General features: G+C 41.1%; 1 protein-coding gene across 4 annotated transcripts in view; it reads left to right on the top strand.

The window, feature by feature from the left end:
* gabrg2 (gamma-aminobutyric acid type A receptor subunit gamma2) overlaps positions 1–19,358 on the top strand; it is a 60,610-nt gene extending 41,252 nt beyond the window's left edge. The window contains exons 7-10 of one of the 4 annotated variants that reach the window (XM_049591743.1): positions 9,251–9,403; positions 11,668–11,873; positions 13,448–13,471; positions 16,065–19,358. In XM_049591743.1, coding sequence (XP_049447700.1) covers positions 9,251–9,403; positions 11,668–11,873; positions 13,448–13,471; positions 16,065–16,343 — 662 coding nt within the window. In that variant the 3' untranslated portion in view covers positions 16,344–19,358. Of the gene's footprint in view, positions 1–9,250; positions 9,404–11,667; positions 11,874–13,447; positions 13,472–16,061 lie in introns of all 4 variants that reach the window. The other 3 variants (XM_049591742.1, XM_049591745.1, XM_049591744.1) reach the window with 3 other exon arrangements.
* The last annotated feature ends 501 nt before the right edge of the window (positions 19,359–19,859 follow it).

Below are 19,859 nucleotides of genomic sequence, written 5' to 3'. Positions count from 1 at the left end.
TCCTGAAGATCTCTTGTAATATTGAGTTTTTCTCTTGTTTATCTGACAGCGTTTATGATTCATTAAAGTCACAGAAAGATGAGATGTAAATGTGAACTCTTTGTATATGTTGTGCAAACCATGTTCTTATCTGGCTCAGTCTGATGAGTGTAATCAGCAATGCAAAGTGACTTTAATCTTTACAGCTCAATCAGTCTGTCATTTAACACTTCAAATGTTCTGAAACATCATGTCATAAAATTACAAAGTTTATATTCCATTATGGGGCATGTGCGAAGTACTTGCAGATTTTTTTTTAAGGCAGCCGTGATGATAAACTATTACTGCTGTGGTGTTTTTGCACAAGATCATTACTCAGTTGTAAAAAAAAATATGGCCACCACTGTGACATCCTTGCCCTTCGATTTTCTGTTGGAGGCTCTGTGGGCTTTTCAGCCACAGTGGTTATTACAACTGAAGCTAACTACTCTGTGTTTGTACTATTTATTGCAAGCAAATTACTGCTCCTGCTGCAACACTCCTTTTTTTGCTGAGGGCTTTTTTTTCTGGAAAGACACAGTCTTGCACCAGGTGTGCACAGCAGAATGATGAAAGCTGAAATGTAAAACGGGTGTAGCGGAATCACTCTTGTGTTTTACCACTGAAAAAGATATCCATATGGTGCCAGATATTGCTGAGAACATTTGCAAATATTGTCCATCTATCTCCCTCTGATTGCCTGTCTTAACATATCAAGTCACTTGTCCATCCATCTGTGTTTTAAGGTTCCCTGTATATTTTCTTTTTGAGGCATGAGCACACAAATCAAAGCTGAACAGATCCCCCTACCAAGAGGCCTCTGCAAAGCTTTTTGTCGTGTGTGCTCGCTTATCCGTGACTGCATCACACATGGCATCACATTCTCCTCGCTCGTTTTACATTCCCAAATTAGCTGTATTTATTTTGAACTGCAAGTGAGACAAACAAGTCTAGCCATCAGTGTTGTGACTGTTCAGTGAGGATAAGTGCTGTTGCCCGGCCAAAGTGGTTACAACATAAAAAAAGACCAAAATATAAAAGGAGGTGATATATTAAACATGGGGGAGAAAGAAGAGCGAGAGTTAAATTTTAGAACTGGGAGCTTATGTAATGAGTGTGAATCGCATCTCTCCTCAGTGTGTGAATAAGAAATAATGAAGCCATTTTTAGACGAGGTAAGCTGGAACACAGATACAGTGGAGACAGGCTGAGAGAGAAGTGAGAGAAGCGGCTTGTGAACGTGTTGGCCTTGTTTTTAATTATATGACGTGATGGAAACGAACTCACTAATGGTTTTTTAAAACTATTAAAATTGTCTTTTCAATTTCTGTAGATAAATAAAATCTTTAGATGAGGACAGGAAATAACCAAGATGTTTGATTGGGGCCTAAAATAAGATGTAAAGCATGATATTTTTTTTAAGATGGTAGCCGAGACTGGAACAAGGGGTGACTGTCCAATGATTTAAAGCTCAATTAAAGTGGCACTGAGGTGGCAGCTGCATTTTTACCCAACTTATGAGGCCAGGGCTGTTTTCAAAATCACATACTAGCATACCATTCATTCTAAGTATGACATAAAAGTGTGTTCACAGTGCATAGTATATGGATTTTGTGTACTGAAGAAATGCCCGGCAAAAGACTATGAGACATGAGTTTACTGGACATGCTCATTTGCCCCACAATGCATTGGACGATGCAACAGCTGGCAACGGCAGACATTTTGAGCCAGGCAAAAAGTTGTTAATATATCACTTCAACACCACAATATTTTTCAGGTGATAATTATTAGATTACCAATATGTGGCCAATGTATCCACATAATGCCTGGAAATATGTTGCAACATTTTCAGAGATGTGAGAGACACTAGCCAAGTCAGAGCGACTATCACCTATGTGATTAAAGGCCTTTACACACTGCATTTTTTCAGATGCATTTTTTAAAATGCAGCATCTGTCAGTATTCTGTCATCCAAAAAACAATTGTTACACTCAGACACAGATGCATTTTTTGTTCTATTTGTTGTGAAAATTCGCAATACATGACAAAACGAAAAGACACATTTCCACCTTTGCCTTTCTCCACTGGAGTTACCTATCTGGCTGTTACTAGTGTTGTGTTGTGCGTGAACGAATCGTTCAAAAGAACCAATCTGTTGAGTGAACATACTGAAGTGAATCACTTCTGGAACTGATTCGTTCATTTCTCAGTTCAGTTCGTGAGTCGCGAGGCAGCCAGGATGCAGGGAGGGACTGCATACTGCGTGACGAATCACTTGGTGAACGACGTAACCCTGATCCCTGAGTGATTCAAATCATTTCTTCTCAGCGATACACTTTCATAGAGACCGTTTTCTCCAAGCTAACAGCTAATGTAGCCAGGAGTCAAGCCACATGAACACAATCACAAACCTCCCCATTGTTTTAACAGACTGAGTTTCCAGATAAACAAACTTAAAACGTTAGGCTGGCAGCAGTAATGAGACTCAGCACTCTCGGAGGCCGTGAACTGAACTGAATCATGAATCTTTCAGCCATGTATCAGTTCAGTGAGTCGGACTACACAGGACACAGTCAGGGCTCCTCCCGCCAAGCACTGAACGATTCGGTGGATGAATCTTTTGAACGAATCTTTTTAATGAACTGATTCTAGTGATTCAGTAACATGCTTTGCCCATCACTGGCTGTCACCACTCCCTCACCGTCTTTCATTTGGCACCACAGCGTCATGAAGGGGTGGAGCTATCCTCCCTCTCTGTCTTCCACATTCTATGTGCAGTCCACATCCTCCTCCTCTTCATGATCATGCACCTAAATATTACTACCTGACCTGTTGAAAGTGAGCTGTCTGAGTCTTTAAATGATTCTGTGCATCCCATTCCTCTGTCTTGACGCGGCTGTGTCCTGCTGCCACATTTGTTTCACTGATTCTTAGTCAAATGTCTGTAAAGGCTTCTGACAGATGCGAAAAATCCATAAAATCTAACCTGGTCCGAAAATTTTAATGACTCAGTGTGCAAACGTGATTGACTCAACGACGACAATTTGCAACAATTTCCGACGAAAAAATAGACCCAGTGTGCAAAGTCCTTAAAGGAAATGGCCACTTTAGAATGAAAACACAGGCAGCACTCACTGACCCTTATGCCGACAAGAAGTCCAGTGTAGTTTTTTTAATCCACAAAACTCGTTCGGGGTTTTGGAGGATAACAGCTAGCCAGAATAACAGCTACACTTGAAGTGCATGGAACCCACATTTTGAAAATGTAATAAAACTCCACTAATGCATTTCAAAAATGTCATTGCCATGTAAACACAGCACTCCTGCAGGGCAGGCTAACTGACCACGGTGAGAAATTATGCTATAAAAGTGGAGTAAATCACGTCTTTTCAAGTCAGTTTTGCATGCCGCGGCTTCAGGGCACTTGGATTGCGACGGACGAGCCGTTCTGACGTTTTTGAAATGCATTAGCAGAGTTTTATTACATTTTCAAAATGATTTTGGACGTGGGTTCCATGCACTTCAAGTGTATGGAAAAATCCGGCCAGCTGTTATCCTCCGATACCCCGAATGAGTTTTGTGGATTAAAAAACTACACTGGACTTCTCGTCGGCATGAGGGTCAGTAAGTACTGTCTGTATTTTCATTCTGAAGTGGTCATTTCCTTTAAGTCATGTTGCTTAAGTATACTTCAGTGTGAACAGTCTGTTGTTTATGGCATGCTTAGTCATTCATTTAGTGGGCAGTATGTAGTACACACAGATTGTGTGTAGTAGGCAGCAAGTTAGTATGAGATTCCACGCACAGCCCGTGCCCTAGAAACGTGTCAAAATCTAGTTTTAGTACCTTAGTTAATTTTCCTGGGTGGAGTAATATTCCAGCATTAAAATACTGGTTGATTGTTGTGACTGTGTGTGTGTCCATTGTCTACTTCATCCCAAGGCCCTTCATGATAACATGTGACATCATCATCTAAAAAAAATCCTTTACATAGATATACCAGTTACTAAACTTCCTTCTCTAACTTTTCCTCTTTCTGCTAACGTCTTCGAATGATGGTAATGAAAACAGTTTTGGCAGCTTCTTACAACCTTTCATAAATTCTATAAACAGCCTTGCTCTCAATAATTTGAGAGCTATTAGTGTGTCTGAGAGAAATCATCATCTGTCTCTGTCACATTCAACACAATGTTAACAACAAGGCAATCAAACTCTGCAGACTCCTGTCTGCTGTTTAATCATGCCGCCGTGTTCCCGCAGTTACTCACCATGACAATGCTTTGCCTCTTTTGCCGTGACATCATCTTGCCACCCGCTGCTGGACAGGAATAGCTGCCGTCGCCCGTGGATGCAAAATGCACAGCCATAGTAACCAGTTAATCACTGGCATATAGCCCCGAGTCATGTCACAGAAAGTGATGAGTTAACATTGTCTGTAAGTATTGTTGACCCTGGCAACCAGCCATGGCATAACCCTGGTCATTAGCAAAGCTCCTGTCTATCTCGGCAACACGCACACATGCATGCTGCACGATAGCATCCGCTGTCACCTCTGATATAGATGACCCTTGACAGGAAAGGAGCTCAGTAAGACGGCCTGTCAGCGGCTCTGCAATGTGTCTGGCTCGTCTCCCTTCACTGGATGGCCAGCATGTGCCTCAGGTCTCTCCTGCCCATCCATATCCACACCAATTTACAGCCTGGCTGCCAGCGGAACGATATTCTCATGTGACAGCTTTTTTTCTCCCCTTTTTTATACCATGTTTTATTCCCATGAACTCCCCTGTGGCTATTCTGCAATAATGTAAAGCCACATTGGGACCAACATTCCCATCAAATACAGAATGTTGTGACAATGTCTGTATTCTAATAATAATAAAACATCCAATCGTGGTGGATTTTTCTCATACTGGAGGAAGAAGTCTTTTTCCCCCTCCTCTTCTGTGTGTGTGTATCTGATTCTGTTGAGTGTGTCGTCTCTGCAGCTTTTAACAACAAAGCAACACTGTTTTCTGATGAATGATCATCCCCGCCAAGTTTTTATTGCTTTTCGTAGATTACATCAGCGCGTAGTAAATCGCTTTCACCAAGGAAATGTGTGATCCTAATAAAAATACTTCAAACCATATCTTAATGCAAACAATAGTTGTGAGCTGTTGTCTGCAAAATTTTTCACACAGCTGTCATCAGCATCTTTCATTCCCGAATTATAAACAGAAAGGAACGGATTAAATTGATAGCGATGTAATTATAGCGATAAGATGACAGGATTGAAGAAATTTGAACTTTTAGGAATTCTGATAACAAAAGGAGCAAAGGAACAGGGTACATGAGAGGCCTCGACTGGGATCTGAACTCTGAGTGTGTTCTTGTTATTGGAGAAATTAGCACACGAAATTGAGGCGAAGCTTATGAAAGAGTTCAGACTGTAGCTGTCTGTTTGATCACAGGAGAGGTGGGTGTTGTTGGATAACATGCAAAAGGCTGTGAGATCACAGCATCTCATGTATAGCGGCGCCATTTATATTCATTGTTGATCCACAGAAGGTAAATTTAACCTCAGTGGTAACAGCCTCGAAAAAGAGAGCTTCCTATAGACCCTGTGAAGATGTGAGCATGAGCAGTCTCGTGAACACGCCCTCGTCTCCTGGCGTTGACAGATGGGGAGTGCTGGCTAAGGTTAGTTTGAGGGCTCCCATTAGGAGGAACGCAGGCACCAAGGCTTGGAAGCTTTGATATCCCAGCTGCAGTCTTACACTGAGGAATAAACAGGGACCTTTCATCCCACACACACACACACACACACACACAGGAATCAGTGCGTACACGTGTGAAGCACCTTGCCTGAGCAGCACATTTCTTCACAACTTGAAAAAATGTTCAAATCTAAACAAAAGTCAACTGGAATTTTTAGCAACAACAATCAGGTTCAGCTTTTTAGTGTGTTTTTCAACAACAACGAGCAAAATTAGTTCTACGTTTAAAGGATTTAAGCTTGCTGCATGATAAACAAGGTGTACTGTGGGGCAAAGGGACACACCATGGCAATAATTTTAGATGAAGTTGATGTGACCTGTGTCCAGAGTGGAGACACAGAGCGACAGCTTCATGAACTTCTTTTATTGGTGTAATATTAATATTTAAAGCCCCTAGGTGTGGGTAAGGTCCTGAAATATCTGACATTGATTGCTCCTAGTGGTGGCGACCTATTATAGCACATACACCACCAGTTTCACCATGTTTTTTTTGAGCATATGCCCTCAGAATTATTTTAAAGATGGAAGAATCACATAACAACATGACACTTAAACTCAAGCAGGCAATCAGTTAGAAGCTCGAAGGGCACTCAAAGAGCACGGGTCCATGTCATTGGTCTGACAGCCCATTGGTCCGACATCCCAACGGCTCCCGGCGGGCGTATTTCTACCTTGACGGTGCGCCGCGACCGGCTTTGGGTCAGTTGGGAAAGGCTTGAGGTGAAGCAGACTCACGGCTTATGTGTTTGTCACTTTCTTTTTCATTTTAACCCACACCATGATCTTTTCCTGACCCTAACCAAGTGATTTTTGTGCCTAAACCTAACCAGACCTTAACCACAGGGCATCATGATGATTTTGGAACGGACTTCGGAACAATGGGTTTAATATGGTCGGAACAATGGGATGTCGGACCAATGGGCAGTTCCCAAGAGCACAGACCTCTGCCAAGCCCAAATGCCCTATCTTGCATTGTTAACAAAAGTGAAAAATAATTTGTGTATCCGCACCGTGATTCAGATCTGCTCCAAATTTTAATGGGTTCGTCCTCAGCCTATGCTTCACCCTCCCACCAAGTTTCATGAAAATTGGGCCAGGAGTTTTTCTGTAATTCTGCTGACAAACAAACCAACAAACAAACTGAACCGAAAACACAACCTCCTTGGCAGAGGTATTAAATAACACGCAAAGCACGAAACGTATTCACACAGTCCACTAATTACGTTGGGACTGTTTATCTGGAACACTAAACTGTTTGCTCCCTGTACGGTAATGTTGTGAAATCCCGGCCAGACACTTAAACCAGCGAGGGATCTGGAAACCATTTTGTTTTGAGTGGAATCAGGAAGTCATTAACAAAGCGATGCATTACTACCGAGCCATAATGGCAGGCGGGCTGATGCAGATACATCAGCCTGCCAGGATGGAGGGCATCGGTCGATAACACCTCCTCAAAGTGTCTTCCTGGCGAGTGCTGTGGCCTATAATGAAACTTGCGAACAGACGGAGAGAGGCGTACGGCAGGAGGGTCTTACACCAGCCGACCTCACCCCTGTGGTGGAAATCCCATTATCATTAAGAGTCCGAGGAAATGTGAAGGAGGCTTTGAGCTGCTGACCAAGCTGGAATAAGTGTATTAACCGGCAGTTTCTCAGCTGTCAGGGGTCTCGGTTTTGGGCCCCTGCTAATGTAATGTTAATAAAAACAAAATAGTGGGCTGCGGGACCCCTGAGAGCAGCCTTCATGCGTCTCCCGTACTCCTACAAACCAAGGCGGGGCGTTGTAATATGCCGTGCACCTGCCTGCATCAGCAGAAAACACACGTGGTGATATGAACAGTTATGGTTGTGCTGCTGGGGTTATTGCACTTGGTTTATTTAATGATGCTATCAATGGCTGGGTGAACAGAGGTGCATGGTGGGATGAATCACAAAGACTTGGTCCCTGTCCAGACACTACGAGGACTCACTCACACACAGAGTGCACATGTTCGCAGGCGTAATAAACACTGACAGTCTCATCTCTTTCTCTCTCTGTCTCTCATTAACACACAAATACACAGATGTTGGCTGTTTTTCAATAAGCCGCAGTATGTTGTTATGCGCCCTTTCTCATGAGGAAAATTATTAGCCAGCTGTTCTATCCCCAGCTGCAGCGACTACTCCATGTGCTGTGGGTGCTTAAACACACACACACAAACACAAACACACTGTAGATACATGGCTGAGAGTGAGTAGGTTTGTGCCCTACAGGTTACAAGCCACAGCGAGAGGCCAGGGGAGGTTTCCGACACCGTTAACAGTCTGATGTTAATCAATTAGCAGACAACTGACAGAGCTGGAGGCCAGCAGTGAACTGCCATTAAACCCAGGGAAGCAGACAGACAGGTACATGGGTAGACGGTTAGAGAGGAAAGAAACTATTGGCAAGCTGGCAGGAACGCCACTGAATGTGTGTGTAGGATGAGTTTGCTCTCGTGCATGCCTGTCTTTCTGTTTCATCCTGGTTCAACTCACCCTCCTTACACAGATGTTAGAAGCACATTTGCAAGAGTGTGTGTATGGCACAAGAGGGTGCACGCGCCAGTGCGTTCATGTGTGTGCTTCGCTTGCATTTTAAACAGGCAGGCCAGATGATCCATATTGTCAGGGTCAGGGCTATCTGGGCTCAGCTAACCTCAACCTCTTAACACCTAACATCTGCTGGGGTCGGACAGCCAGCCCAGGGATGGCTCATCATCAGCTGGATGCAAGTGTTCATGGTCCAGCTAACGACTGGCAGGAGACGAGGGTTTGTGTATCCAAGCAAGTCCGGCTCTAGCTCTCTGAAACACTCCGTTTCACTTTGGATGTGGAGTCGCCTTGGGGCAAACATGCTGTGGAGATTTCGGTTACACAACATTACATATTGATCAGTCCATGACGTAACGGTTTGTTTAATCCACGCTTGGTGTTTCTGTGTTTGATCATAGCGCAACAATATGGGTTTTAAACTTTATTGGGGCGCTACATTTTAGATTATCCTGTCCTTGTACTGACTGTGAACATTAGTACTCAAGACTAATTACTGTTTCTACAATTTTTACACTTGTGTAATGAAGTGGATTGAATCAAGGGCTGGGCAATATTCTGATATTGTATTAGTGTTGTGATAAATGTTGTCTTTCACTGGTTTAAAAGGCTGCATTATAGTGAAGATGTCATTTTCTGAGCTTACCAGACTGTTGTAGCTGTTGCCCTTACCCACTAAGTCATTATATCCACATCATTGATAATTATTTATCATACCGTAAAACTTAAATTAGTAGCCCAGCTATTATTTGCTTAAATCACTAAACTCAACAGTCTTATATTTGGGACAGACCCTACCGTAATTCCATCTAACATATAAACTTTTTATCGCTTATGTTTCGTCATATATTCCACACTGCCCTCAATCTTAATTTCTTTTCTCCAATTGTTTTCCTCTCTCTCCAGGAGACTATGTGGTGCTGACCGTCTTCTTTGACCTGAGCAGGAGGATGGGCTACTTCACCATCCAGACCTACATCCCCTGCACACTGATTGTTGTCCTCTCCTGGGTTTCATTCTGGATCAACAAGGATGCAGTACCTGCCAGGACGTCATTAGGTAAGAAGCACAATAAAGCAAGATGTTCAGCATTTATTGTACGTGCAGAAAGAATGTGATTTTATGTGCTTTTTATTAAGAGATACATTTACTTTCTCTCTTTTAGACCCCATAGCCCTCTCCTCTGTAACTGCTCATCATCTCTTGACACAGCCTTTGCTCTAGTTCATCTTAATATCAGTCCACCCAGCCTGAATACACATGCTGTAGTTGTACCATTGAGATTCATTAGGCATCCTGGCCTTAATTACTTTCTGCTGTGAAACACATCAAGCACCCTGTGGTAGTCATACGCCACCTGAAACTGAAAAGGAGTCCGCTTAAGCTTCCTTTTTTCCTGCTGTTCTCTCCTTTCCTTCTGTCTTCTCACTCACCATCCTTCCTCCTCCTCCTGTTTCCCTCTGAGACCGGGCAGCTGCTTAGGAATCTAGTCCATCTTGATTAGGAGAGCCTCTCCTGCCACATATGTTTTCATGCATGCCTTAATGAGGCATTAATTATGCAATACAGCAGGGAAGATGCAGAGATGCAGCCTCAGCACAATAATAATGCAGGTGGCCTGCTCGCTGAATGCAATAAGAGGACACGCAATGGAGAAAGAGGGCAAGAGTGAGGATTTCAAGGAAATTTGTCAGCTTTTGAACTTGCCCTTGGCGTCCAGTGGACATCCTCAGAAGTTCAATCGTGATGCAGTTACGTTGCATATTCCTTAGTCAGCTTTCCTTTTGGCCCCTCAAGGCTCCAAAGCCTGACCTCAGGTCCGTGTGATGTGATCATTAGCGAGCATAACTGAATGTAAAGCAATCCCTCCAGGCAGAAACCCTCATTCTACCTCACCGTCATCGTTACTTTGTCCATCATTAATCTCTCTAAAAATAGGTTGTTGTTTCTTTTCCCCCTGCTTATGCAGCTCCAGACATGATTTCCAGTGGAAATAATAACACTATTAATTCCTTGCTAAAATTGTACCAAGAGTCAAATATCTTCATTTCCTTTGAAAGATGATGCGGAAGGTACAGGAAGCCAGGTGGTTAGGAAGCGGATTTATGCAGATGACATAATTCTTAATCCTTCAGTGCCATCCAGAAATATATCAATTCACCCACAGCACTGCGGTGTTAAGCTTGAGGCAGACTGATGTCTTTCAGTCCTTGTTAAATTTAGACATAAATCATCTCCTATATACAAGCAAAGTCCCCTTATAAACATTATCTGTTTAAAGGAAGGAGGCACTCTTGTTAGTTGCCTGTTTGTTGGTGTTTAGGGGATTGTAATACTGCTGTTGGTAATCTCTTGTATCAGTGTAGTACTTATAAACGCATTTCCTTGTCTTGTGCCATCAGCCCGCCTCCATCTACATCATCATTAGAGACAGACAGAGCGGAGTGAAAGAGGAGAGGATTACCAGATGGTGGATAAAGGAATGTTGTATGTCAGTGTGATGGTGGTCAGTGGCAGCTAAACCGTTAACCAGTAAAGTATGTGGATCAAGGGGACAATAAAACAGCTGCTCACTCCGTCCCCATGACTGCAAGAGCTCGCAATTGAACAGCCAGCATTAATCCTCTTTTACCTATTTATATATGTGCTTATATATCAGCCACATGACTTCATATTTCTCCCTCACATTGTTAGTTACAAACATCAGATGATTTGTAACCTGCATGACATTAATAAAATAATTTATTTCCTGAGGCACATCTGTGACTAAATTGAAAATTTACATCCCATACTGAAACATTTAGGTGCACATGTGTTTTTAGGTGGGAAAAAAATGTATGAGCACATGGCTGTATGAATTTAAAATTGTATTAACACACTGGTGCGCAATCCGTAGAAATTAATAAAAACATCCTCGCCAAGTTTGAATCTCTACTCGAAGTTCAGCTTGTTTCAGCTTCCCTCCAACTGTGAAACTATTATGGGGGAGAATATCCTATTAGTAACATGTTATTAATTTGTCTTTGAATAAAGCTTGAATAAAGCTGTGAGCACCGTGCACAACTTCATGACAGATTTAAAAACACAAAAAGCACTGCAAGGTGCTTGGATTAATATTATAACTACCACTGTGTTGCTTTATTTTAGCATTATTATGCACAATATAAGACAAGCATAACATTTTTAGATAAAATAGGAATACAGAATGTGACAATAGCATCCAGCGCTATGTGAAAGTGCAAAACTTTAACTTACACATTTCTAATTTTCCTTGTTTTAGCGCAGATCTCATTTTCTCTGATTTCTCTCCGATCTCACACCAGGCATCACCACGGTGCTGACTATGACCACGCTGAGTACTATTGCCAGGAAATCCCTCCCAAAAGTTTCCTACGTGACTGCGATGGACCTGTTTGTATCCGTCTGCTTCATCTTCGTCTTCGCTGCGCTTATAGAATATGGCACGCTGCACTACTTTGTCAGCAACAGGAAGCCAAGTGCCAAAAAGGACAAGAAGAAGAAAAACCCGGTGAGTATATTTCTAAAACTAACTCAAGCAGTATTTTTCAATAGTTTTCTTGAGGTTTCACTAAGATTGCTCAATTACATTTTGATTCATGTGTTATTTATTTGTGTAATATCTTTACAACTGTGTTTATAGTATCCTTTCTTTAGGTGAGAGTTCAAGTTCTCCCTACACACTCCCTGACCCTCCCCCACTGTATTACAGTACAGGGATTAAGCCTCAGAAAAAAAAGCTATATGCTGCCTCTCGAAGGGAGCATCTTCCCAGGGACCACCACACAAATTACTCAATGAGCGAAGGCATGCTGCTTGAACCTTTCCTTAATCCGCCACATATCTGTTACAGTTGTAATTTAAACCAACATCACATGACAGGAGAGTTGCAGTCATGTGGGCCTTAAATCCCTCCAGAGATCATGGTAGCTCAATTGGAGGGTCGTGATCTCTCAGCATATATATGAGCACTTATGGAGCCGAGAACGTTTACCCTTGACAGCAGATCAGCCGGGGTCGCCTTATGGTTCAAGAAATCAAGATTTTGCATTAAGTCTGCTTAGTGGGAAAAGTTTATTGTTGTTATACTTTTAAAAAAATTAGTTGCAATACTTTTTTAAGGGTTGTAGGTAACTGAAAACTATCTTTGAAGTTTTTTATGTTGGGATTGGACTTGAGAGATATTAAATCTTAAACCTCTAAGTACATTGGGCTTGGGTGAACATGAGTATTGAACTGGAACGTGGGGGAAAGTGGGGCGCTCTAGTTTCAGCCGCTGTAACTAAGGTTGTGCACATGGTCTAACTGTCTCTTGGACGAATGAATGACTAATGAAGCAGAAGGTGTAATGCCAGTTCACTATCTCAGAGGGGCTTTTCTAGGTCCTTAACATGATTTGCCGAGATGTGGGCAGGAGGGAGTGCCCGAGTAAAGAAAGTCTTCGACTGAGATTCTTTCAGTGTTCATGAATTGTTAAAAGCACAGAAACAATAGGAAATCAAGGAAATATAAATAAAGAACTTTTTTCTCACTACTTTGAAGCTGTTTTGGTTCCTTGTGATCTTAAAATGCAGACGGATTTCCGATTTTCAGATGCCCTCCTATCAGTTTATTTTGTTTCTTTTAGATTAGCCACATACATTACCACAATGTTTGTTAAATGTCAAACACTAGGACTGACAACGACGCTTGATAAAGGGCTGTGTGAGACAAATGCTGTAGTGATGTCGCACTCGTAGGGAGTATTTGAACTCTGCATAGTAGATAGTGTTCACTTAATCTCTCCAGTTTTGCATCTGTAATATTTTTCCTGAGGTGATGCTGGCGTAAGAAGCATGTGAGATACATATATATCCCACCATGCATCTCCCCCTGTGTCTGTTTGTAACATGTTTGTCTCTCTACAGTATATTTCTTCTCTCTCCATTTTGAGTTAGACAGTAGAGTGATTGTATATTTCACACATTATCTTGTGTTTGTCTTTCTGTTTATGGACTTTTTTTCATTCTATGTTTACATGTATTCTTTGTTTTTTGTTACTCTCTTCCAATTCCACATATTCTTTGTTTCCTGTCTGGACAAAAGCTCCTCCGGCTCTTTTCCTCAAAGGTATATTGCCTGTGTCTGACTGCATGTGTCTGCTGCATTTTGGCTCTCTGAGCCCCCAGCACCTCACTGCTTTTCTGTCTGTTCTACAGCAGATACGCCTCTCTCTAGTCCCTCTTTATCAACCTGCATTCTTGCCGTACTCCTCATCAGTTGTTAAATAGGTATCAGAGATAACAAAAAAAAAAGGGGCGCTCTGCAGTGCACAGTGCGGAGGCAGCCAGCCAGACGTACTTATACAGTTTTTAAAATTCAAATAAGCATCCCACACATCCCGTGTCCAGAGGAATGTAATAGTCCAGGCCCAGCGTGGACTCATTCTGGCTCCCTCTGTCCTGTTTCACTCTTTGTTGTTGTTGTAACCACAGTGAACTAGCAGCCGCTGCAATAGCTTCCTCTTCTTTCCCTTCTCCTGCCAGTAAATCTATACCTGTGTGTTTGTTGGGCTTCTCAACCTGACGCTTCCTACAGAGTCAGCAGAGCCTTAACAGACTGAAACAGACAACCCCTGCACTGTCTTAAGTCTAATTAGAGGTGGAGGTCCAATCAGAAGATTAACACGTGCTAATCTTTAAACACCCAAAAAGCATCCAGGGTGGGCGGGAGCTAGCAAAGACCTAAATTGAACCCAACACAAGATAATCTGCTTTTCCACATAGTGGTCTACATTAATGTTTTACAGGGAACAACATTAGGGAGCAATATTATAAAGGTCAGATGAGTCAGATTTTCAGTCTAGAGTTTAAGTGTATTGCTGATAACAAGGCAATAATCCCAAATGTTTCCGCCTTTTGTCCCCTGAGAGGTTGTCTACTTTCAGCCAGTTAAAGTTGCCGATGCCACTGTGTTGTTTCTTTGTTGTTATTTATTTATTTTTTTATTTATTTATTTTTTTGCTAACACTGACACAGCACAGCCCAGCTTGACCAGGCCATGCGGCAGGATGCTGTTAATGCTCCTCCTGCTTGAGCTTCCACTGCGCTTCCTCCAGTGCAACCAATCCCCCTTTGAGAACTGAGTCATAACCTGTTTTGATAACCGCCCCCCTCCCCCCCATTACCTCAACATACCGTCCGTTAATAAGGACTAAAAATGCTGAAACTAACCCGTATGTTGTTTTGTTTGTGGTTATGTATGGTTTTCAAAGGGACCGCAGGTTTGTGCACTAGTGCTGGGCAACATGAGAAGTTGTAGGGAATGAACAGTTCAATCAAGTTTAAGTATTTTAAGCTTGTTTGAGGATGCATGCTTACAGCAGATAATGTTATGTTCAAACTAAAACTGCAATGACCTATTTTTATTTTATTTATTTATTACTTTATTTTGCAGCAAGCATGCCTATTGTAGATACACAAAATTGGGGCAAAAAACATCCATGGAAAAAAAAAACAATTCACTGTTTCGTGATGTCTGTTGCAATTAAAAAGGAATGAATTATTGCAGGGCATAAATAAATGCTGTAAAACATGCTTGGAGTGCAAGTACAGTCATTTACAGATTATTGTTCCTATGTTACACAGACAAAACATAAAGAACAACCTAAATGACAGCTACTGGCACTTTTCTGAGGGAAAGTGGTGATGTTAAATTCTTAGAAGTTGAACTTTGGAGTACGCTCGACTCACTGTGTCTTTTTTAAATGATGAGCTTGACACCCTAGTTTATCAGCAAGGTCAAGGAACCTCTGTAAAAGGGTGGGGAGCATTTAATCTGCCAAACAGCCAGAATTCCAATTTGTGCAAAGGTGGCATGGTATTTCAAGATAAAAGCTGATGAAAACGGCCTGTTTGAATACTAATTGTCTCCCTTTAGAATGACAGGGCCACAGACTCTCTGATGTCACTGTCCTATTTCAGGCTTCTTTACAAATAAAAGACATGTGCCCTCCAGTGGCGAGCGCAGTTTGAAAAGGAGATTTATTTTAACCCATTTAGTGACAGAAAGAGTGGGCCGGAGAAATATTGAGCTGTGTGCTGCACATCTGCCAACACATGCTCCTCCCTAAGCTGAGCTTTATGATGCATCATAAGCCAGTTACAACATATCGTATAAATGTATTTTGGAGAAATTGCTTACAACAACCATACTGGTCCAAATTTGTACACTCTGTTGAGTCACTGGGCATGCAAAACATTTTTAAAACACTGCTAAGAACAAATGACACACACATCTGTGTGCTGCAGTGTTTTCAAAAAGCAGGGGCATTGCCCAGCACTAGCTTGATATAGCTGCTAAATAAAGCTATATGGACTACTGTACTAAAAATATTATGACTGCGTCAGCCGGCAGCTATTCCCCAGCCCAAATGTGTAATTTGCATCATGGGTTCCACTGGGACTGACCCTTTGTCGCTATAAGCCTCACTAATTACAACCACAGGTGGTAGTTATGGGTCAATTTGTATTTTCTTGACATTGAAAGGGTCCATTGGCAAGTTGAAGGTGCAAATTACATTCCGCTGACTACTGACAGAAACTGAAGCGCAAGACAGAAAATGGCAGCTCAAATTAGGTCCCCTGTTCTGTCAGTGAGGTCTTGATTATGGCACTCTGGACCTCTGACGGCTAACTGTGTCATTCTGTCCTGTTAAAAGCAGACACCCACGGTAGACATCCGTCCACGCTCGGCCACAGCCATTCAGATGAACAACGCCACGCACATGCAGGAGCGAGACGAAGAGTACGGCTACGAGTGTCTGGACGGGAAGGACTGCACCAGCTTCTTCTGCTGTTTCGAAGACTGCCGCTCCGGAGCCTGGCGGCACGGCAGGTTGCACATCCGCATCGCCAAGATAGACTCATATGCACGCATCTTCTTCCCCACTGCATTTGGTCTCTTCAACCTGGTCTACTGGGTCTCCTATCTCTATCTCTAGGCCTGGGTGTGTACCCAGCCTTATCATACAGCTCATTACATTCTGCATATGCTCTGTGCCAGCAAGGGACATTTTGAAGGAGGGGACCCACTGAAATAACCACTGATTTGATTCAAAGCATTTCCTTGAATTCCTTAGTTTTAATCTCTTTTAGTCATTTATTTAACTCTGACAGACACTGCAAATCTTGTAGCACTACATTTAACTGGTATGAGGAGGTTTGTAGACGTGTTGTGAAAACATTGATTGTGTGAGCATTTCAGAAGAAGTTTTGTGTTTATGATTTGATGACAGACTTTTTATTTGGAACGTCCTCTTTATTTCCTCTCAATGGGATTTTTACTTATTGCTTTATTTCTAGAAAGACTCATTCCTTCCATAGAAAGCAATTTAAATAACTAGCAATTCAGATCACAGCAAACGCCTATCAGAAAACTCAAAACGACATTAATTACGTCTTATGGTTTCTTTTCTCTTGCATTTTTCACTTACTAAAACACAAAATCTGAAGCACTTTAATAGAGCTATGTTAGACCGTGATGCTAATTTATTTTTTAATTTATTATGCTTAAGTGTTAGCACAATGAAACATTCTTCATGTGTGGTCGGAGAGAGAGATGATGCTGTTTATGGACAATGCTCAACTGTACAGACACTGTATATATTTTACTATTACATAGTGGTTTACATTTATTGCATGCACCTTTCAGGCCAAAATCAACATCTTTTATGGTCTTCTATTGTTGGCTATGGAAAAAAAGAGCACTGTTGATTATCATTCAAGATTTAATTATACTATTTTCTAGGAAAATTGGAAAATGAAATGATGAAAAAAAAAACTGTGCCCAGTTTATCCGTTTATAAGTTGAGAAACCATCTTTACATAATGGTGGGAGGATCAGCCCAGATAACTGGTTTAATCATTTTCCTCGCAGCTATTAGCTTACAGTATAGACAACACTGACCTCTCATCCTCTCCTCCATTTGCTGTTAAAAGCGTGCATTTACATAATGACACACTGTATTTTGGTTATGCAAGCTTTTACAAGAGAAACTGTATTAAAACAAGTTAGGTTTTCTCCACAAAAAAAAAGAAAAGAAAAAAGAATTGTTTTTTGCCCCTTTACATTAGCAGAGTGAGAACTGAAACTGCGCAACCAGCGGGTGAGTTTCAGAGAGAGAAATTCAAACTAATCTACACTTTAATGCGAATATCAATACAGACAGCTGTTGGGTATTTTGAAATCCCTGCAATGGGACCGGGTTAATTCTATGTGTCATTCTTCCGAATAGGAACAAAGAAAAAAAGCCTGAAAAATATGAATTGATATCAAATAAATTTAAGAGCTTCATTCAAGTAAAAAAAAAAAAAAAAACATCTGCTTGTGTCGAGAAAAGCTGTGTAAGCCTTATTATCAAGCATCACACTTCCCGTCTCTTTGAGGAGAAACACACTGAGAATGTAAATTATTACATGGAGAGGAAATCGATTCACTGGCTGGGCAGAAGTTCATTATTTTTATATTTTTCTTTACTTTTGGCTCCATTAAAATTAGCTTCGAATGCTGCAATGTTGCGGGACGAGAGCGGAGAACACAGCGAAAGCATCTGAACTGTAAATGTTGTGTATGATAACACGTGACGCACATGAATCACGACCCCTTGCAGATCACAGTTTTGATAGACACCAGTATGCAACAAATGGAGACAGTGCTTCGGTACGATTTGTAAACTCACAAGGAATGGGTGTAAATCACATTGTTTATGTACATAAATTATGAACGGAAGAAAAACACTCGTCAAGCCCTTGGGATTTTGTAAAAGGGTATATATTTTGTAATTTCAGCATTGTTACAGTATATCATCCTACAGTATATTAGACTTATTGTATTATGCTGGACTGACCATGTAGAATATTTGGGGGTAATGGGGTATTTATTTATTTATTCATTGATGGTATTTATTTATTCATTTTAATGAGAACAAAAAAAAGTATTTTATGTCCATATAGCCCCTGAAAAGAAACACAGAATGCTGTCATTTATATCAAAGATACATTTTTGTTTGATGTGTCAATGGAGCTTGAGCTTATTTATCTTGTGTTTTCTATGTTGTGATCGATGTACACTACTCTCACAAAGGCCTGTCAAACTGTTATATCTGTTGAATTAGTGAGTTGCAACATTACCTGTTGTGCAGCTTCTGAGTAGTAGACTTGAATATTTTTCAGGGGAAAAAAAAAATCACAAAAAACAGTTCCCGAGCCACCAGAAGAAGAACATTTGCTCGTCTAAGTGACTATTGATTATTTCCACTTTTTTTCCACCTCCACAAGGGTTTTTCATCGGTCTTGATATCTTTCATCTTTAATAAAGCATCAGTGATAACACTAACACATGCATTTACTAGATTATCTCATATTTCCTAAAGGTTCTTTCCCTTTTGTATTCAATGGTGGACCTGTTGTGTTTCCGAAGCTGCCGCTCACAGTAGTAGTCTAAACCTGTCTTCAGTGTGCACATACTCTTATCGCTCACATCTTTAGGGACGTATGTGTGTCAATAGCGACGTAGACTGGTCATCATCAGTGTTCTGTAGTTTAAAGAAGTGTAGAAGAGTGATTACATCCTATAAAGTGCCAAACTGACACACATGCAATAGAGAATATCAAACTAAAATATCATTTGTGAATCCACTTTTATTGCCTTGAAGAAGAGACATATGTGAATAGCGAAGGTTCTCTTGAAGGAAATGTTATACAGTGGAAGTTGGACACACTGATGTTCCCTGTTTTTTATGTTTATGCTTTTTTCTGTTTGTTTTTTCATATGGTACAGAACCAATTATTCAACTGTAGACCAGTCCAATAAAATCAAATTGTTGTATCAGGGTGAAGAGGGAGACATCTCCGATTCAGACTGTTTCTGACTTTATCAGTACGCTGGGTTTGTAAATAACCGAGCATGTCTTGTGTTTGAACAGTGGTGCAGAAAAACATACTTTATGGTATTTTATTTTTTTCCATGATGATAAAAGCTTGTTTATTATTTAACTCTGATTTATTTTTTGTGCACTCTACTGTAAATGCAGATCTATAAAGGTGTATGGGAGATACTGTTTATATTCAGTAGTGTGCATGTTGGGTATGTTTTTCAGAATTGGGACGAACTCAAGCAGTGTTTCATCCGGTCTCAGTCCTTCGCCTGCACTGACATGGACTTTTACGACAATGTACTTATTTTTGACAGAGTGATTTTATTTATTTTGAGACCCACAAATGACACATATATGTGAACAGCACATGTAGGTATTTTCTATTGTTATGTATTTTGTCAAACTGCAGAAAAAAAAACAAACAAAATATTGCGCACTGGAATTACAGGGCTCTGTTAAAGGTATCTGAGAACAAACTGAATTTCATATGATCCTCATACATACATTATGTTAGTTGTTTGCCATCTATGTATATTTGAGTATTGTATAATAGGGGCACTGATCAATTCTGTTAGGGTCTGC

The sequence above is a fragment of the Epinephelus fuscoguttatus genome, linkage group LG12, assembly GCF_011397635.1.
Source record: "Epinephelus fuscoguttatus linkage group LG12, E.fuscoguttatus.final_Chr_v1".
NCBI lineage: Eukaryota > Metazoa > Chordata > Actinopteri > Perciformes > Serranidae > Epinephelus > Epinephelus fuscoguttatus.
The sequence above is the reverse complement of the archived record's forward strand: the minus strand, read 5'-3'. Positions and strand labels throughout refer to the sequence as shown.